Here is a 22,759-nt window from a genome sequence, read left to right as displayed (position 1 = left end):
GTTAGTACTCCTAACACTTCTTAGGACTGTGCCTCAGGGATCACAGTCTATATAAGTTTAGAAGTTCTAAAAGTTAGTCATGACCTTAGTTTATAGGTTTAGATAGTGTCCAGATTGGAATCCTGATGCTAAAGACTTAATAAGACAAAAAAAGAGTTGAGAATTACTTAAGACTATCTAGGTGCTACAAGGACAGCACAAGGATATCTGCTGTTGCCCTACAATACAAGGCCTAGAGAAAATTCAGAACTGCCATTGACTCAGATATAAAAAGAATAAAAGACTTTTTAGCTGACCTCCAAGAATACCTAACCTCCCTCTCAGAGGTAGTCCTTCAGAATAGGAGAAGATTAAACCTGATATTCCTTAAAGATGGAGTCTGTGTGCTACACTGAAAGAAGAATGTTGCTTCTATACAGACCATTCAGGAGTAATTAAGGACTCCATGAATAAACTTAAAAAAAAAAGGTTAGACAAAAGACAGACAGAGAAGCGCATCAAGGATGGTTCGAGAGCTGGTTTAGTAGATCTCCTTAGATGACTACTCTGATATCTTCCCTTATGGGACCCTTCTTAGTTTTGCTTCTGCTTCTGATTATAGGTCCATGTGTGTTAAAGAAACTAGTTAATAGGCTTAACTCCTACAAAAAGATAGAGATGCTCAACAAGGTTGGTTTGAGTCTTGGTTCACTCGGTCTCCCTAGATGACTACCCTACTTTCTGCTATATAACTGGGCCATTACTAATAATTTTCTTGGTTTCAGTTTTTGGCCCCTGCATGACAAATAGGTTAATTGCTTTTGTTAAAAATCGAGTGGGTGCTGTGCAGTTGATGGTTCTGAGACAACAGTACCAGTCAGTTAGGAAAACTGGTGAGACCAAATACGAGACTAGATATCAAAATTCTAAGATTAGAAATACTTAGTAGAAAAAGAGGGGAATGAAAAGAAAATTATACAGATTTAAGGTTTAAAAATATAAAATATAAAGAATAAGCTCCAAAAGCTCCAAAAGCCACAGACTCAGGGCTAAGCCCTGCCGCAGGGAATAACAGGCCAAAAAGATAAAAAGAAAAGGAAAACAGGAGCCAGCCCAGGGTATCGGAACTGATTCATGGGCCATCTGACAAGAAGACATCCCCCCAGTTTAATCAGGGTCATACTTTAACCAGATGACTTCTAGCCCCTGATATGCCCCTGACTTCTGATAAGCCCCTGACTTCTAGCACATACTCTTCTGCTTTGTTCTCACTGCTATGTTTGAATGAGCCAATTGTGTTAAGCGCACCAAAACCCCCTAGCTTTCCCTATATAAACCCCTGACTTATGAGTTTCAGGGTCGACACCTCTGTCTCCTGCGCAGCATACTTGTCGGCCCGGAGATCTCTATAATAGGTCTCTGTAATAAACCTCGCCTTTGCTTATTACATCCAAAATGGTCTCTCTGTGTATGGGGTCCGCGATTTCCCAAGACTTAAGTAAGGGTCTCTCTGCGTGGGATCTTTTAAAAGGATTTTCATGGCTATAATGGACATGTTCATTGAATTCTCTATTCCATGCTCTAAAATCTGTTAACAGGTTTGATTTTCCCTATTTCTTCTTCATAATAAGTTCAGAGGATGTCCATGGATTGTCAGATTCCTTTATATATGTGTCCTCTTGCTGTTCTTGTACCAAATGTTCAGCATCTTATCATAACTTTTTAGTTAAGGGATGATTGATTTACCCACACAGGCTTGTCAAGTAACTACCAGTTGCTTCTACTATAAATTTGGAAATGCAGTTACTGTTATGTCCTGCATTTGGACAATTGACAAAACCTGTGGTTGTTATTGATAATATATATCAATACTTTTCTCTAAAACATCTACCATTTCATCCTAAATTTCATCATGGTCTGTCTCTTGAATCATAGGACTATTAGTCTGTGTATCCCACTGATGTTAAAGATCTTTTCCCCATAAAATTATGGAATATCATACTCATAAGTCATTAAAATTCATATTATAACTACTGGTCCTGACCATCTGTCTTGTCTTTTTTAAAATAATTCTTCAATCATATGGGTAAAATTTCTGTGGGAATAAAGAAAAAAAACTCCTTTTCATACTTTATCATCAGCAGAAAAGGCATGTAACTACAACTAGTGCTTTCTTACAATTTTCTGTGGTAAGAGTTTTTTCCAGATATTGCGAAATACAGTTAACCATGCATTTGAAGTACATCTCCATACCCACATTAAATACTGAATTCAATAACTCAGCCTTCTTCTCTATGTCATGTAAAGTAATACTTTCACATTACCAACATACTTTTCAATCATGTTCTATTCTCAGATATCACAGCCTTGATTGCATGTTTTATACGTCATCACACTGAGCATGCAACTTTCAGTATAGAGAAGAGAGTCCTCATTCAATTTCACATGGGAAAATGTGTAGATATTGAGTTTGGCATGAACAAAACATTGCTTTCAGTTTGATTATCTTTACACTGTGAACTTCTAAAGGTAGGTGATCATTCCTCCACCAATAGTCCTAGATTGATAATAGAAAATGTATTCCCTTCACTAAGGCACACACAACAGACAGATGATTCCATTTAAGTCTACAGTAGTGAACCAACAATTTTATTTGGGATTGCTTACAAGATTATGGTTGAGAAAGTACTTACATGAGTCTGGATGGTTCAAAGATAGATAGCTGTATTTGGATGATTCAAAGATAATAACTGTATTTCTGTATGACTGCAGCCTGGGTGATTATGTATACAACTTGGGTGGCAATCACCAGCAATAAATGTGGTTTGGACTTGATTAACATAGAGGTAACATGATTTCAAAATAAAAAAAATAAAAAAACACCATTGTGAGAAGCTCCACAAGCAAAGGCGGCAGATATAGGATCAAAAAGTTTGTAAGAACAGAAATAACATGTGACTCAGGAGTTTAGGACTTCCTGTCAAAACTGTCTTTGATTGGGTAGCTTTAATTACTTCTCTTTCTCTGACTTAAGCTTCACACCGCTCAACCCTACTTACCATGTATTAGAAATTCCTCAACACAGTAAATCACGTGGATGAAAATCAGCAAAGCAAGCATTATCCAAACAGATTTCCATGAAAATAGTTCACCTAAAAGAGTGAATAACAAATCTTACCATCGAGGAATCTTGGGATTTGTATTCCTAGTTAGAAATACTGGTTCTTCCAATGCATGTTACTATTTAAGAGACAATCACATGGACAATTAGGCTTAGGCAAATATAATGAGATAGCTATATTGAATTGGGCAAAGAGCAGGACATGACCAGAATAAAAGTAAATCAGATATAGTTTAGAGTGAGGCTAATATACGAGTATGTAGAGTTCACCTCCCTCATTTCTTTCCATTCACCCTGTCGCATAACCTTCCTTAGTAAAAGAAGAAGCTTTTCCCCTCTTAGATGTTATGAAGATCAAAATCTTTCCTAATGCTTCCAAGGTTTAGTATAAAGTCAGTACAAATTAGTGCTGTAATACTCATGTCTTAAATATCATTATATGTGCTTTTCTCATATTAATATATTCACTGAATGATGGACTACATTTTCATAGCTTTATTCCTAGATAAAAATTCTACACTGTTTAAAACATTTCATTATGTCTAGCAGGATAATGATTTAGAGACCACCATAATTTCTCCTACATCATTTTACATACTTGTTTTTCTGTGAAATAAACTTGAATTTAGCTCTTACTTTCTTCCATGTTTTCACAAGAATTATTTCCTTTCCTAGGTAAATTCACATGCCATATAACACAATGAGCTCAAATTGGAATTTTGCCAGCCCAACAGTCAGTCAGTAGCAAATTTCTACATGATTAAATTTGATCAAGACCTTTTCTGTGTCGTTTATCTTCATGTTTATGTTCAGTGAATGTAAAATATGCTTAACTCTCATATTTCTTAAACTGTAAAACAATCTCCAAAATTTTTATTAATTAAAATTATTTAAATTATGTTTCTTAAAATTTACAAATGGTTAAAGGATGGTATTATATCATAAAATATATGTATTGTTATTAAATGAAGGTATAAATACTTCAATTTTCTTTGTTACTTATATACACATGTATGTACAATAGAAGAGATATACAGAGGTAAATATACACATATGGACACATACAGACTTGTTTTTTTCTACTACATCAGTCAATTTAGTCTTTTTCATAGTCTTTTCCAGGTAATATTTAGTTATTTTTCATGAATGGAAACTAACGTTGATGCGTGTATACAGCCCATTTTTATTGTTTCATTTAATCCAAATATCGAGTATTGTTTCATTAGAGCATGACATCAAATTTTTAAATCAGTTATGTGAGTGAGCAAATAAAATCACGAAGGATTTATTTCTTGCAAAAGACGCAGATGTAAAGAATTAGCATAATCTTAACAGTTGCATAATAAAAACCTAATGAGAAAAGGACATAGAGTTAAAAGGGCAAAGATATATGGACTCCCAGATACATAGAGCTTGGCAAGTTGTAAGGTTCAGGTTGGCTATCAAGTTCATACTTATTAGGACATGATATTTGAATATGGAATTAAAGTGAATAAAGAAAGTTAGTTCAATTTACAATATGCTGAAGGGGAAACTACTACTAGATAAATAATCTTTAGGCAGAGTTCAATATATGATGTGTGAATATAAAACATGGAGATAGAAAATATTAGGTGGTGAGGCCATGTAGTTAAAAAAAGAAAAGAAGAGCTAAATTGGGACATGTTTAAATATAAATAAACAGTGAGCCATTTCAGGGTACTAAACACAGATGACATCTTAAGTAAATCATGCTATCTCTATGTTCAAGATATGTCATCATAAACTAGATTAGAACCAAGAAAGTTTTAAGGTACTATTTCTTATAAACCATAATTTAGACTTAGATAACAAGAAAAAGATGGTGAGAAGTGGTGATCTAGTAGAATGTACTTATTAATCTAATGATTTTATCTTTATCTCCGTAATTTCTAGTTTTATTATCAGATTTGATTCCCATTTTGCTTTTCAGCATATTGACAAATATTAATACTAATTTAGCATCATTAGTACTACCTAACTTAGACAACTCTGTGGATATATTTTAAGGAAGAGCTAGTATTATTATTCGATACATATGAACATGATAAAAAATGGAAGTAAAGGTAATAATTTGGTTCTGAGAAACCGAAAATATAAAGTTACTTTATTCCAGTAAATAAAGCAAGTATGGGGCAGCAGCTCTCTGTTCCCAGACCCCGTGAGAGAGAGAGAGACCTCACCGCCTGGTCAGGTGGGCACTCCTGAGGCTGCAGAGCGGAAGAGACCACCAACACTGCTCACCCTGCCCACATCCCTGGCCCAAGAGGAAACTGTATAAGGCCTCTGGGCTCCCGTGGGGGAGGGCCCAGGAGCGGCAGGACCCCTGCCTGAGACACCGCCTGAACCTGAAGGAAACAGACCGGATAAACAGTTCTCTGCACCAAAATCCCGTGGGAGGGAGAGCTAAACCTTCAGAGAGGCAGACAAGCCTGGGAAACCAGAAGAGACTGCTCTCTGCACACACATCTCGGACGCCAGAGGAAAAAGCCAAAGACCATCTGGAACCCTGGTGCACTGAACCTCCCGGAAGCACAGGTCTTCCTGGTTGCTGCCGCTGCAGAGAGCCCGTGGGCAGCACCCCACGAGCGAACTTGATCCTCGGGACCACAGGTAAGACCAACTTTTCTGCTGCAAGAAAGCTGCCTGGTGAACTCAAGACACAGGCCCACAGGAACAGTTGAAGACCTGTAGAGAGGAAAAACTACATGCCCGAAAGCAGAACACTCTGTCCCCATAACTGACTGAAAGAGAGGAAAACAGGTCTACAGCACTCCTGACACACAGGCTTATAGGACAGTCTAGCCACTGTCAGAAATAGCAGAACAAAGTAACACTAGAGATAATCTGATGGCGAGAGGCAAGCGCAGGAACCCAAGCAACAGAAACCAAGACTACATGCCATCATCGGAGCCCAATTCTCCCACCAAAACAAACATGGAATATCCAAACACACCAGAAAAGCAAGATCTAGTTTCAAAATCATATTTGATCATGATGCTGGAGGACTTCAAGAAAGACGTGAAGAACTCCCTTAGAGAACAAGTAGAAGAACGAGTAGTAGAACAAGTAGAACAGAGAGGAATCACAAAAATGCCTGAAAGAATTCCAGGAAAACATAAATAAACAAGTAGAAGCCCATACAGAGGAGACACAAAAATCCCTGAAAGAATTCCAGGAAAACATAAATAAACAAGTAGAAGCCCAAAGAGAGGAGACACAAAAATCCCTGAAAGAATTCCAGGAAAACATAAATAAACAAGTAGAAGCCCATAGAGAGGAGACACAAAAATCCCTGAAAGAATTCCAGGAAAACACAATCAAACAGTTGAAGGAATTAAAAATGGAAATAGAAGCAATCAAGAAAGAACACATGGAAACAACCCTGGATATAGAAAACCAAAAGAAGAGACAAGGAGCTGTAGATACAAGCTTCACCAACAGAATACAAGAGATGGAAGAGAGAATCTCAGGAGCAGAAGATTCCATAGAAATCATTGACTCAACTGTCAAAGATAATGTAAAGCGGAAAAAGCTACTGGTCCAAAACATACAGGAAATCCAGGACTCAATGAGAAGATCAAACCTAAGGATAATAGGTATAGAAGAGAGTGAAGACTCCCAGCTCAAAGGACCAGTAAATATCTTCAACAAAATCATAGAAGAAAACTTCCCTAACCTAAAAAAAGAGATACCCATAGGCATACAAGAAGCCTACAGAACTCCAAATAGATTGGACCAGAAAAGAAACACCTCCCGTCACATAATTGTCAAAACGCCAAACGCACAAAATAAAGAAAGAATATTAAAAGCAGTAAGGGAAAAAGGTCAAGTAACATATAAAGGCAGACCTATCAGAATCACACCAGACTTCTCGCCAGAAACTATGAAGGCCAGAAGATCCTAGACTGATGACATACAGACCCTAAGAGAACACAAATGCCAGCCCAGGTTACTGTATCCTGCAAAACTCTCAATTAACATAGATGGAGAAACCAAGATATTCCATGACAAAACCAAATTTACACAATATCTTTCTACAAATCCAGCACTACAAAGGATAATAAATGGTAAAGCCCAACATAAGGAGGCAAGCTATAGCCTAGAAGAAGCAAGAAACTAATCGTCTTGGCAACAAAAAAAAAAAAAAAAAAGAGAATGAAAGCACACAAACATAACCTCACATCCAAATATGAATATAACGGGAAGCAATAATCACTATTCCTTAATATCTCTCAATATCAATGGCCTCAACTCCCCAATAAAAAGACATAGATTAACAAACTGGATACGCAACGAGGACCCTGCATTCTGCTGCCTACAGGAAACATACCTCAGAGACAAAGACAGACACTACCTCAGAGTGAAAGGCTGGAAAACAATTTTCCAAGCAAATGGTCAGAAGAAGCAAGCTGGAGTAGCCATTCTAATATCAAATAAAATCAATTTTCAACTAAAAGTCATCAAAAAAGATAAGGAAGGACACTTCATATTCATCAAAGGAAAAATCCACCAAGATGAACTCTCAATCCTAAATATCTATGCCCCAAATACAAGGGCACCTACATACGTAAAAGAAACCTTACTAAAGCTCAAAACACACATTGCACCTCACACAATAATAGTGGGAGATTTCAACACCCCACTCTCATCAATGGACAGATCATGGAAACAGAAGTTAAACAGTGATGTCGACAGACTAAGAGAAGTCATGAGCCAAATGGACTTAACGGATATTTATAGAACATTCTATCCTAAAGCAAAAGGATATACCTTCTTCTCAGCTCCTCATGGTACTTTCTCCAAAATTGACCATATAATTGGTCAAAAAACGGGCCTCAACAGGTACAGAAAGATAGAAATAATCCCATGCGTGCTATCGGACCACCACGGCCTAAAACTGGTCTTCAATAACAATAAGGGAAGAATGCCCACATATACGTGGAAATTGAACAATGCTCTACTCAATGATAACCTGGTCAAGGAAGAAATAAAGAAAGAAATTAAAAACTTTTTAGAATTTAATGAAAATGAAGGTACAACATACCCAAACTTATGGGACACAATGAAAGCTGTGCTAAGAGGAAAACTCATAGCGCTGAGTGCCTGCAGAAAGAAACAGGAAAGAGCATATGTCAGCAGCTTGACAGCACACCTAAAAGCTCTAGAACAAAAAGAAGCAAATACACCCAGTAGGAGTAGAAGGCAGGAAATAATCAAACTCAGAGCTGAAATCAACCAAGTAGAAATAAAAAGGACCATAGAAAGAATCAACAGAACCAAAAGTTGGTTCTTTGAGAAAATCAACAAGATAGATAAACCCTTAGCCAGACTAACGAGAGGACACAGAGAGTGCGTCCAAATTAACAAAATCAGAAATGAAAAGGGAGACATAACTACAGATTCAGAGGAAATTCAAAAAATCATCAGATCTTACTATAAAAACCTATATTCAATAAAACTTGAAAATCTACAGGAAATGGACAATTTCCTAGACAGATACCAGGTATCGAAGTTAAATCAGGAACAGATAAACCAGTTAAACAACCCCATAACTCCTAAGGAAATAGAAGCAGTCATTAAAGGTCTCCCAACCAAAAAGAGCCCAGGTCCAGACAGGTTTAGTGCAGAATTCTATCAAACCTTCATAGAAGACCTCATACCAATATTATCCAAACTATTCCACAAAATTGAAACAGATGGAGCACTACCGAATTCCTTCTACGAAGCCACAATTACTCTTATACCTAAACCACACAAAGACACAACAAAGAAAGAGAACTTCAGACCAATTTCCCTTATGAATATCGACGCAAAAATACTCAATAAAATTCTGGCAAACCGAATTCAAGAGCACATCAAAACAATCATCCACCATGATCAAGTAGGCTTCATCCCAGGCATGCAGGGATGGTTTAATATACGGAAAATCATCAACGTGATCCATTATATAAACAAACTGAAAGAACAGAACCACATGATCATTTCATTAGATGCTGAGAAAGCATTTGACAAAATTCAACACTCCTTCATGATAAAAGTCCTGGAAAGAATAGGAATTCAAGGCCCATACCTGAACATAGTAAAAGCCATATACAGCAAACCAGTTGCTAACATTAAACTAAATGGAGAGAAACTTGAAGCAATCCCACTAAAATCAGGGACTAGACAAGGCTGCCCACTCTCTCCCTACTTATTCAATATAGTTCTTGAAGTTCTAGCCAGAGCAATCAGACAACAAAAGGAGATCAAGGGGATACAGATCGGAAAAGAAGAGGTCAAAATATCACTATTTGCAGATGACATGATAGTATATTTAAGTGATCCCAAAAGTTCCACCAGAGAACTACTAAAGCTGATAAACAACTTCAGCAAAGTGGCTGGTTATAAAATTAACTCAAATAAATCAGTTGCCTTCCTCTATACAAAAGAGAAACAAGCCGAGAAAGAAATTAGGGAAACGACACCCTTCACAATAGACCCAAATAATATAAAGTACCTCGGTGTGACTTTAACCAAGCAAGTAAAAGATCTGTACAATAAGAACTTCAAGACACTGAGGAAAGAAATTGAAGAAGACCTCAGAAGATGGAAAGATCTCCCATTGTCATGGATTGGCAGGATTAATATAGTAAAAATGGCCATTTTACCAAAAGCAATCTACAGATTCATTGCAATCCCCATCAAAATACCAATCCAATTCTTCAAAGAGTTAGACAGAACACTTTGCAAATTCACCTGGCATAACAAAAAACCCAGGATAGCTAAAGCTATCCTCAACAATAAAAGGACTTCAGGGGGAATCACTATCCCTGAACTCAAGCAGTATTACAGAGCAATAGTGATAAAAACTGCATGGTATTGGTACAGAGACAGACAGATAGACCAATGGAATAGAATTGAAGACCCAGAAATGAACCCACACACCTATGGTCACTTGATTTTTGACAAAGGAGCCAAAACCATCCAATGGAAAAAATATAGCATTTTCAGCAAATGGTGCTGGTTCAACTGGAGGGCAACATGTAGAAGAATGCAGATCGATCCATTTATCACCCTGTACAAAGCTGAAGTCCAAGTGGATCAATGACCTCCACATCAAACCAGACACACTCAAACTAATAGAAGGAAAACTAGGGAAGCATCTAGAACACATGGGCACTGGAAAAAATTTCCTGAAAAAACACCAATGGCTTATGCTCTAAGATCAAGAATGGACAAATGGGATCTCATAAAACTGCAAAGATTCTGTAAGGCAAAGGACACTGTGGTTAGGACAAAATGCCAACCAACAGATTGGGAAAAGATCTTTACCTATCCTACAACAGATAGAGGCCTTATATCCAAAATATACAAAGAACTCACGAAGTTAGACCGCAGGGAAACAAATAACCCTATTAAAAATGGGGTTCAGAGCTAAACAAAGAATTCACAGCTGAGGAATGCCAAATGGCTGAGAAACACCTAAAGAAATGTTCAACATCTTTAGTCATAAGGGAAATGCAAATCAAAACAACCCTAAGATTTCACCTCACACCAGTGAGAATGGCTAAGATCAAAAACTCAGGTGACAGCTGATGCTGCCGAGGATGTGGAGAAAGAGGAACACTCCTCCATTGTTGGTGGGATTGCAGACTGGTAAAACCATTCTGGAAATCAGTCTGGAGGTTCCTCAGAAAATTGGATATTGAACTGCCTGAGGATCCATCTATACCTCTCTTGGGCATATACCCAAAAGATGCCTCAACATATAAAAGAGACACGTGCTCCACTATGTTCATTGCAGCCTTATTTATAATAGCCAGAAACTGGAAAGAACCCAGATGCCCTTCAACAGAGGAATGGATACAGAAAATGTGGTACATCTACACAATGGAATATTACTCAGCTATCAAAAACAACGAGTTTATGAAATTCGTAGGCAAATGTTTGGAACTGGAAAATATCATCCTGAGTGAGCTAACCCAATCACAGAAAGACATACATGGTATGCACTCATTGATAAGTGGCTATTAGCCCAAATGCTTGAATTACCCTAGATCCCTAGAACAAACGAAACTCAAGACGGATGATCAAAATGTGAATGCTTCACTCCTTCTTTAAATGAGGAAAAAGAATACCCTTGGCAGGGAAGGGAGAGGCAAAGATTAAAACTGAAGAACTGAAGACTGAAGGAACACCCATTCAGAGCCTGCCCCACATGTGGCCCATACATATACAGCCACCCAATTATACAAGATGGATGAAGCAAAGAAGTGCAGACCGACAGGAGCCGGATGTAGATCGCTCCTGAGAGACACAGCCAGAATACAGCAAATACAGAGGCGAATGCCAGCAGCAAATCACTGAACTGAGAATAGGTCCCCCGTTGAAGGAATCAGAGAAAGAACTGGAAGAGCTTGAAGGGGCTCGAGACCCCAAAAGTACAACAATGTCAAGCAACCAGAGCTTCCAGGGACTAAACCACTACCTAAAGACTATACATGGACTGACCCTGGACTCTGACCCCATAGGTAGCAATGAATATCCTAGTAAGAGCACCAGTGGAAGGGGAAGCCCTGGGTCCTGCTAAGACTGAATCCCCAGTGAACTAGACTATGGGGGGAGGGCGGCAATGGGGGGAGGGTTGGGAGGGGAACACCCATAAGGAAGGGGAAGGGGGAGGGGGATGTTTGTCCGGAAACCGGGAAAGGGAATAACACTTGAAATGTATATAAGAAATACTCAAGTTAATAAAAAAAATAAATAAAAAGCCTGATTAGGTCCTAAAAGTAAAACAAAAAAAAAATAAAGCAAGTATGGGATGAACTATGAAATTAGTTTTGACATGCTTATTTTATGTTATGTATTAAATTTTTGGTTTAATCTATGAGTTGTCATATGACAACAGAAATACGGACATGAAACTTTAAGATTTCTTAGAGTTCTGGTGTTATTTAAAGCCATTAAAAGGAAATAGGAAGAGAATAAGACGTCAAAAGCTTTTTTGGTAAGGTCCTTGTGTGGTTTAGGTATCAGAGTAATTGTGGCTTCATAGAATGAATTAGACAGAGTTCTTTCTGTTTCTATTGTATGGAATAGTTTGAGGAATATTGGTATCAAGTCTTCTTTGAAGGTCTGGTAGAATTCTTAATTAAAATCCATATGGCCCTGGGCTTTGTTTGGTTGGGAGGATTTTAATGATTTCTTCTATTTCCTTATAGGAAATGGCCCTGTTTAGAAGGTTTACCTGCTCTTAGTTCAACTTTGGTATATGGTATCTGTCTTTACAACCATCCAGTTCATTTAGATTTTTTCAGTATTGTTGAGTGAAAGCTTTTGTAGTCGGATCTGATGATTTTTTGAATTTTCTCTGTATCTGTTTTATGTCTCCCTTTTCATTTTTGATTTGTTAATTTCGATACTGCCTCTGAGCCCTTTCGTTAGTTTGTCTAGGGATTTGTTCATCTTGTCGATTCTGTCAAAGAACCATCTTTTGATTTTGCTGATTCTTTGTATTATTTTTATTTGTTTTCTTTGTTTGTTTTATATTGTTTTCTTTTTTTTTATTTGGTTGATTTCAGCTCTGACTTTGACGATTTCCTGCCTTCTACTCCTCTTGATTGAGATTGTTCTTTTTGTCCTAGATCTCTCAGGTGTGCTGTTAAATTGCTAGTGTAAGATCTCTCCAGTTTCTTTACCAGTGCACCTAGTGCTATGAATTTTCCTCTTAGCATTGCTTTCATTTTGTCCCATAGTTTTGGGTATGATTTGTCATTTTTTCATTAAATTCCAGGAAGTCTTTAATTTCTTTTTTTATTTGATTCTTGACCAAATTATCATTGAGTAGAGAGTTTTTAAGTTTCAACATGTATGTGGGTTCTCTGTTCCTTTTACTGTTATTGAAGACCAGCTTTAGGCCATGGTGGTCTGATAGGGTGCATGGGATTATTTCAATCTTCTTGTATCAGTTGACGGTTGTTTTCTGACCAAGTATATGGTTGATTTTGGAGAAGGTAGCATGAGGTGCTGAAAAGAAGGGGTATTCTTTTGTCTTAGGGTGAAATATTCGTAGATATCTGTTAAGTCCATTTGGTTCATAACCTCTAATAATGTCACTATGTCTCTGTTTAGTTTCTGCTTCAATGACCTCTCCCTTGGTGAGAGTGGGGTGGAGAAGTCTTCCACTATTATGTGTGGTGTTCAGTGTGTGTTTTGAGCTTTACTAAAGTTTCTTTTATGAATGTGGGTGCCCTTGAATTTGAGGCATATATGTTCACAATTGAGACTTTCTCCTGATGGATGTTCACTTTGATGAATATGAAGTGTCCTTCCTCATCACACTTTATAATTTTGGTTGAAAGTCTACTTTATTGGACATTAGGATGGCAACTTTAGCTTGTTTCTTGGAACTGTTTTCTTGGTAGACCTATTTCCATTTTTTACTGTGAGATAGTGTCTCTCTTTGTTAATGGGTGTTTCTTGTGTACAGCAAAATGCTAGATCTTGTTTGTGTATCCAATCTATTACCTTACATCTTTTAATAATCTCGCTTATGTATATTAATGAAAAACTACTCAATAAAATGCTCACAAACTGAATCCAAGGAAACAACAAAACCATAATTCACACCAATCAAGTAGACTTTATCCAATGGATGCAAGTTTGGTTCAATATATGAAAATCCATTAATTTAATCTACCATATAAACAAACTCAAAGAAAAAATCATATAATCACATCCTTAAATGCAGAAAAAGCACTTGACAAAATACAACACATTTTTCATGTTAAAAGTATTGGAAAGATCAGGAATTCAAGGCCCATACTTAAACATAATAAAAGCAATTTACTGAAAACCAACAGTCAGTATCAAATTAAATGAAGATATATTTGAGGCAATCCCAAAAATGTCTGGACTAGACAAGGATGCCCACTCTCCCCGTATCTATTCAATATAGTACTTGAATTGCTAACTAGAACAATAAGAAACCAAAAACAGGTCAAGGGGATACAAGTTGGGAAAGAAGAATTAAAGGTATCACTATTTGCAGGTGGTATGATACCATACATAACTGACCCCAAAAATTCTACTAGAGAAATTCTCCATTAAAGGGGCCAGATATAAAATTAACTCAAAAAAATAGTAGCCTTCCTTTATACACATGATAAACAGTCTGAGAAGATATTACAGGGGAACAACAGAAACCAAGATTGCTTGGCATCATCACAGCCCAGTTCTCCCAACAGAGAAAATACTGTATATCTAAACACACTGGAAAAGCAAGATTTAGATTTAAAGTCACATTTTATGATAATGATGGAGGACTTTAAGAAGGATATAAATCACCTCCTTAAAGAATGGAGGAAAAGTAAACAAGTAGAAGCCCTTAAAGAGGAAACACAAAATCCCTGAAAGAATAACAGGAAAACACAACTAAACAGGTGAAGAAATTGAGCAAAAATGTCCAGGATTTAAAAAAGCAATTAGAAACAAAAAGGAAAGCACAAAGTGAGACAACCACTGGAAAGAGAAAACCAGAAAAAGAAATCAGGAGTCATAGAAAAAAGCATCACCAATAGAATGCAAGAGATGGAAAACAGAATCTCAGGGACAGAAAATACCATAAAAAACATCGACACAACCATCAAAGATAATGTAATACGAAAAAAGCTCCGAGCCCAAAACATCCTGGAAATCCAGGACACAATGAGAAGATCAAGTCTAAGGATAATAGGTATAAAAGAGAGTGAAAACTCCCAACTTAAATGAACAGTAAATATATTCAACAAAATTATAGAAGAAAACTACACTAACATAAAGCCCTTAAACATCCAAGAAACCTACGGAACTCCTCATAGATTGGACCAGTAGAGAAATTTCTCCTGTCACATAATAGTCAAAACACCAGATACACAAAACAGAGAATGAATATTATAAGCAGTAAGGACAAAAGGACAAGTACATATAAAGGGAAACCTATAAGAATTATACCACATTCTCACAAGAGACTATGAAAGCCACAAGATCCTGAATAGATGTCATAGAGATGCTAAGAGAACACAAATCCCAGCCCAGGTTACTATATCCAGCAAAACTCCCAATTAACGTAGATGGAGAAACCAAGGTATTCCATTGCAAAACCAAATATAAACAACTGATAATAGATGGAAAACTCCAACCAAAGGAGAGAAACTATGCCGTATAAAAAACAAGAATGTAATTTCCTTGCAATGAAGCCAAAAGAGAGCACACAAACATAATTCCACCTCTAACAACGAAAATAACATTAAGCACCATTAACTATTCTTTAATATCTTTCAACATCAACAGACTCAATTCCCAAATAAAAAGACATAAACTAACAGAATGTTCATGTAAAGAGGACCCAGTGTTTTGCTCCATATAGGAAACACAGCTCAGTGACAAAGACAGAAGTATTTCAGAGTAAAAGGCTGGAAAACAACTTTGCAAGCACATGGTCTCAAGAAACAAGCTGGATTATTCATTCTAATATTAAATAAAATCAACTTTCAACCAAAAGTAATCTAGAAAGATCAGTAAGGCACTTCACATTCATCAAAGGAAAAATCCCCCCAGATGAGCTCTCAATCCTAAATAGATATGCTCCAGATACAAAGGCACATACATTCATAAAAGAAACCTTACTAAAGCTCAAATTGCACACTGCACATCACACAATAATACTAGGAGATTTCAACACCCCATTCTTATCAATGGACAGATCATAGAATCAGAAAAGAAACAGAGACATATAGAAATTAACAGAAGTTATGAAGCAAACAGATTTAACAGATATTTGTAGAATGTCCCATCCTAAAACAAAAGGATATCCCTTCCTCTCTGCAACTCACAGTACATTCTCCCAAACTGACCATATAACCAGTCACAAAACAGGCCTCAACATATACAGGAAAATAAAAAAATCCCATGTATCCTGTCAGATCACCACTGACTAAGGGTGGCCTTCAATAACAACAATAATGAAAGAAAGCCCACATATATATATGGAAGTTGAGCAACGCTCTAGTCAATGACAACGTGGACAAGGAAGAAATAAAAAAAGAAATAAAAGATTTCTTAGATTTAAAGAAAATGAAGAAATATCACGGCCAAACTTATAGGACACAATGAAAGCTGTGTTAAAAGGAAAACTCATAGTTCTGAGTACCTACAAAAAGAAACAGGGTAGATCATACTTCAGCAGCTTGACAGCATAACTAAAAGGTCTAGAACAAAAAGAGACAAATACATCCAAGAGGAGTAGAAGGCAGGAAATAGTCAAACCCAGAGCTGAAATCAACCAAGTTGAAACAAAAAGAACTATACAAAGAATCAACAAAATAAGGATCTGGTTCTTTGAGAAAATGAACAAGATAGATAAACTCTTAGTCAGAATAACCAGAGGTCACAGAGAGTTTATCCAAATTAACAAAATCAGAAATGTAAAGGGAGTCATAACAACAGAAACTGAGGAAACTCAAAAAAATCATCATATCCTACTACAAAAGCCTATATACGACAAAACTTGAAAATCTGGAGGAAATGGACAATTTTCTAGACAGTTTCCAGATACCAAAGATAAAACAGGAACAAAGAAACCATCTAAACAACCCCATAACTCCTAAAGAAATAGAAGATGTTATTATGTCTCCCAATCAAAAAAAGCCCAGGTCCAGATGGGTTTAATGCAGAATTCTATCAGACCTTCATAGTAGATCTCATATCAATATTGTCCATACTATTCCACAAAATAGAAACAGACAGAACACTACCAAATTCCATCTATGAAGCCACAGTTACCTTTATACCTAAACCACACAAGGAACAACAAAGAAAGAGAACATCAGACCAATTTCCCTTATGAATATCAAAACAAATATACTCAATAATATTCTTGGAAACTGAATCTAAGAACACATCAAAACAATCATCCATCATGATCAAGCAGCCTTCATCACAGGGATGCAGAGATGGTTTAATATATAGAAATCGATCATAGTTATCCACTGTTTAAACAAACTCAAAGATAAAAAAACACATGATCATTTCATTAGATGCTGAGAAAGCATGTGACCCATTTCCATATTCATTCATGATAAAAGTCCTGAAAAGATCAGGAATTCAAGTCCCATTCCTAAACATGGTAAAAGCAATATACAGAAAACCATTAGCTAACATTAACCTAAATGGAGAAAACCTTGAAGCAATCACACTAAAATCAGAGACTAGAAAAGGCTGCCCCCTCTCTCCCTACTCATTCAACATAGTATTCGAAGTCCTAGCCAGAGCAATCAGACAACAAAAGGTCAAAGGGATACGAATTGGAAGGGAAGAAATCAACATACCACTATTTGCAGATGATATGATAGTATATTTATGTCACCCAAAAAGTTCCACCAGAGAACTACTACACCAGATAAACAACTTCAGCAATGTGTCTGGGTATAAAATTAACTCAAACAAAGCAGTAGCCTTCCTCTACTCAAAGGATAAACAGAGTGAGAAAGAAATTAGGAAAATGACACCCTTCACAATAGTCCCAAATAATATAAAATATCTTGGTGTGACTTTAACCAAGCAAGTGAAAGATTTGTGTGACAGGAACTCCAAGTATATGAAGAAAGAAATTGAGGAAGATCTCAGAATTTGGAAAGAACTCCCATACTGACGCATTGTCAGGATTAGTATGGTAAAAATAGCCATTTTGCCAAAAGCAATCTGCAGATTCAATGCAATCTCCATCAAAATTCCTACTCAATTCTTTATAGAGATAGAAAGAGCAATTTTCATATTCATTTGTAATAACAAAAACCCAGGATGGCAACAACTATACTCAACAATAAAATAAAATCACCATCCCTAACTTCAAGAAGCAATTGTCATAAAAACTGTATGTTATTTAGTACAGAAACAGGCAGATACATCAGTGAAACAGAATTGAAGACCCAGAAATGAACCCATACAGCTATGGTGACTTGATCTTTGACAAAGGAGCTAAAGCCATCAAGCTTAGAAAAGATAGCATTTTCTACAAATGGTGCTGTTTCAAGTGGATGTCAACATGTAGAAGAATGCAATTTGATCAATTCTTATCACCCTGTGAAAAGCTTATGTTCAAGTGGATCAAGGACCTCCACGTCGAACCAGATACACTCAAACTTATAGAAAAAATGTAGGGAAGAATTTCAAACACATGGGCACTGGGGAATATTTCCTGAACAAAACACCAATGGCTTATGCTCTAAGATAAAGAGTTGACAAATGGGACCTCATAAAACTGCAAGGCTTCTTTAAGGCAAAGGATACTGCCATTAGGACAAAATGGCAACCAAGAGATTGGGAAAAGGTCTTTATCATTCCTAGATCTGATAGAGGGCTAATATCCAAAATATACCAAGAGTGCAAGAAGTTAGACTCTAGAAAGCCAAATAACCCTATTAAAATGGGATATAGGGCCAAACAAAAAATTCTCAGCTGAGGAAGATCGAATGACTAAGTAGGACCTAAAGAAATGTTCAACACCCTAAGTTATCAGGGAAATACAAACCAAAAGAAATCTGAGATTCCACCTCACATCAGTCAGAATGGCTAAGGTAAAATACTCAGGTGACAGCAGATGCTGGCGAGGATCTGGAGAAAGAGGAACGCTCCTCCATTGTTGGTGGGATTGCAAAGTGGTACAACCACTCTGGAAATCAGTCTGGAGTTTCCTCAGAAAATTAGACATTCCTCTACCTGTAGACCCACCTATACCTGTCCTGGAAATATGCCTAAAGATGCTGCCATATACAACAAAGACACATGCTCCACTATGTTCACAGCAGCCTTATTTATAATAGCGAGAAGCTGGAAAGAACTCCGATGCCCTTCAACAGAGGGATGGTTTAAAAAAAATATGGCACATCTACACAATGGTGTACTACTCAGCAATCAAAAACAATGACTTTATGAAATTAATAGGCAAATGGAATGAACTAGAAAATATCATCCTGAGTGAGGTAATCTGATCACTGAAAAACACACATGGTATCCACTCACTGATATGTGGATATTATCCCAAAAGTTTGAATTACCCAAGATGCAATCCACAGACCACAGGAAGCTCAAGAAGAAGGATGACCAAAAGTGGGACTGCTCCCACTCCTTCCTAAAAGGGTGAACAAAAATATCCATAGGAGGTGACATGGTGGCATAACTTAGAGCAGAGACTGAATGTATGACCATTCAGAACCTGCCCCACATGTGGTATATATATATCCACCATAACTAGATAAGATTGATGAAGCTAAAAACTGTATGCTTAAAGGGATCACATCTAGATCTCTCCTGAAAGACACAATCAGAGCATGTCAAATACAGAGGTGAAGGCTAGCAGCAAACCACTGAACTGAGAACAGGAACCTCTTTGGGGGTATTAGAGGAAGGATTGAAAGAGCTGAAGCTGCTTGCAGCCCCATAAGAAGAACAATGCCAACCAACCAGAATTTCCAGTGAGTAAACCATTATTCATAGACTATACATGGATTGTCCCAGGGCTCCAACTGCATATGTAGCAGAGAATAGCTTTGTTGGGGCACCAGTGGAAGGGAAAGCTCTTGGTCCTGCCAAGGCTGGACCCCCAGTGCAAGGGAATGTCAGGGGGAAGTAAGGGATGCTGAATGGTGGAACACCATTATTGGGGAAGGGGAAGGGAAAGGGTGCTAATGGACAGGAAACCTGAAAAGGTGTATATACATTTACATTTGAAATGCAAATATAGAAACATATCCAATAAAAAAAAAACAAAGATATAATGCTCTAAAAAAAGAAAATAAATTAGGGAAACAATTCCATTCACAATAGCCATGAATAGCATAACATATTTTGGGGACACTCTAACCAAACAAGTGAAAGACCTTTAGTATAAGAACCTCCAGACCTTCATGAAAGAATTTGAAGATCTCAGAAAATGAAAAGATCTCCCATTCTCTTGGTTTGACAGAATTAGCATAGTAAATATGGCCTTTCAACTGAAGGCAATCTATGGATTCAATGCAATCCCCATCAAAATACCAACCCAATTCTTCAAAGACTTAAAAAGAGCAATTCTCAAATTCATGTGGAAAGGCAAAAATATCCAGAATAACGAAAACAATAAAAGAATGGCTGGTTAATCATCATTCCTGACTTCAACTCTACAACAGAGTACTAGTGATAAAACCTTCATAGTACTGGTATAGAGACAGGCAGCTGGATTAATGGCATAGAATTGGAGACCCAGAACTAAAACCACACAATTATGCACTTGATTTTTGCAAAGAAGCCAAAAATATACAATGGAATAAAGAAAGCATCTTGAATAAATGGTGCTGGTCTAACTGGATGTTTGTATGTAGAAAAATATAATAGAACCATACTTGTCACCATGAACAAATTTCAAATCCAAGAGGATCAAGGACCTGAACATAAAATCAGATACACTGAATCTAATAGAAGAAAAAGTGGGAAAGAGCCTTGAACTCATTGGCCCAGGCAGAATTTTCCTAAACAGAACTCCAATGTCTCATGTTCTAACATCAAGAATTGATAAACAGGACCTCATGAAACTGGAAATCTTATGTAAGGCAAAGGACACAGTCAATAAGGCAAATAAGCATCCTACAGATTGGGAAAAAACCTTCATTAACACCACATTTAATAGATGGATAATATCGAAAATATATAAAAAATTGAAGAAGCTTACCACTACAAAACCAAACAACCCAATCAAAAATGTGGTATAGAACTAAACTGAGAATTCACAATAGGGAATTCCCGAATAGCTGAGAAGCACCTAAAGAAATGTTCAAAGTCCTTTGTAATCAGAGAAATGCAAATCAAAAAGACCCTGGGATTTCACCTTACACCTGTCAAAATGGCAAAGATCAAAACCTCAGGTGACAACACATGTTGGATAGGATGTGAAGAAAGAGGACAACTCCATTGCTGGTGGGACGGTAAACTGGTACAAACACTCTGGAAATCAATTTGGAGATTCCTCAGAAAATTAAAAACAATACAACTCTTGGGAATATATCCAAAAGATGCCCCACCAAGTCACAGGGATACATATTCCACTATGTTTATAGAGGCCTTATTTGTGGTAGCCAGAAGCTGGAAACAAGCCAGATGTCTCACGAGAGAATGGATACAGAAAATGTGGTTCATTTACACAATGGAATACTACTCAGCTATTAAGAATGAGGGCATTCTGAGTTTTGCAGACAAATGGATGGAACTAGAAAATGTCATCCTGAGTTAGGTAACTCAGTCCCAAAAGGACATGAATGGTATGTTCTCAATAATAAGAAATATTAGCCAAAAAAAAAATACAGAATACCCAAAATACCCCAAGATACAGTCCACAAAACACAAAAAGGTCAACAAGTTGAATTGCCCAAGTGAAGACAACTCATTTCCACTTGTGAGGGAGAAGAAAGCAACCACAAAGGAAGAGGGAGGAAGGACAGGGAAGAGAAAAGGGATAGGTGTAGGGGGGAGGGGAACATGATGTGGTATTGGTTGGGTGAAAAGGATTGAAGCACTGAGGGCCAGCAGAAAGAATGGAAACAGGTGACCTTGGGAGGAAGGAGGTTGGGAAGACCTTCTAGAATATACCAGAGACTTGTGAGAGACTCTCAGGATTCAAAGAGGGGAGGGGTGACCCTAGATGATAGGTCCTAAAGAGGGGAGAGGGAAATTATTGTATCCACCTCCAGCAGAAAGACAGGGCGTCAAGTAAAGGATGAGATTGTTCTCCCACAGCCAAAGCCATGACCCAAAATTCTTCCTATTTGAACAAACCTGCAGGGCCAAAAATGGAGAAGAGCCTGAGGGGAAAAAGGTTCAGTGACAGGTCCAAAGTGGGATCCAACTCAAGGGGAGGCTCCAAGCCCTCACACTATTACTGAGGCTATGGAGCACTTACAAAAATTGATCTATCATGACTGCCCTCCTAAAGACACAATAAGCAACTGAAAGAGTCAGATGCAGATATGTGAACCCAACCAATGTAGAGAAGCTGCTGACCCCTCTGTTTGAATTAGGGAAAAGCTGAAGGAAGCTAAGGAGAAGGGCAACCTTGTAGGAAGAACAGCAGTCTCAATTAACCTGGACCCTTGTGATCTCTTAGACACTGGATCACCAACCAGGTTGCAGACAACAGCTGAAATGAGGCCTCTAACACATATAGAGCAGAGGACTACTGGGTCTGGGTGCAGTCAGACAAGATGAACCTAATCCACAAGAGACTGGACACCTCAGAAGTTTAATTATCTGGTAAGATGGTTGGGGTGGCAATATCCTTGTGAAGACATTGGGGGCTGCAGGGATTGGGAGGAAGTATGGGATATGGAACCCTTGGAGGATGGACCTGGAGAAGAATAAAATCTGGAGTGTAAAAAGAAAGAAAGAAAGAAGGAAGGAAGGATGAAAGGAAGGAGAGGAGGAAGAAAGAAAGAGGGAGAAAGGGAAAGAGAGAAAGAAAGAAAGAAAGAAAGAAAGAAAGAAAGAAAGAAAGAAAGAAAGAGGGGAAGAGAGAAAGAAAGAAGAAAGGAAGGAAGAAAGAAAGAGTGAGGGAGGGAAAGAGGGAAAGAAAGAAAGAAGAAAGGAAGAAAGAAA

The 22,759-nt window shown here is 37.4% G+C and overlaps 1 protein-coding gene across 8 annotated transcripts in view; it reads right to left on the bottom strand.

Annotated features, from left to right (window-relative positions):
• Positions 1-22,759, bottom strand: part of Skint5l (selection and upkeep of intraepithelial T cells 5 like) — a 238,361-nt gene that overhangs the window by 174,506 nt on the left and 41,096 nt on the right. For all 8 annotated transcript variants that reach the window (XM_087551531.1, XM_087551532.1, XM_087551533.1 and 5 more), the window contains one exon: positions 3,039-3,131. In XM_087551531.1, the coding sequence (XP_087407657.1) occupies positions 3,039-3,131 (93 nt within the window). The remainder of the gene's footprint in view (positions 1-3,038; positions 3,132-22,759) is intronic.

Source organism: Rattus norvegicus, chromosome 5 (assembly GCF_021556685.1).
Source record: "Rattus norvegicus strain SHRSP/BbbUtx chromosome 5, alternate assembly SHRSP_T2T, whole genome shotgun sequence".
In the NCBI taxonomy this organism is placed as follows: domain Eukaryota; kingdom Metazoa; phylum Chordata; class Mammalia; order Rodentia; family Muridae; genus Rattus; species Rattus norvegicus.
This window is presented reverse-complemented; position numbering and strand designations above follow the sequence as displayed.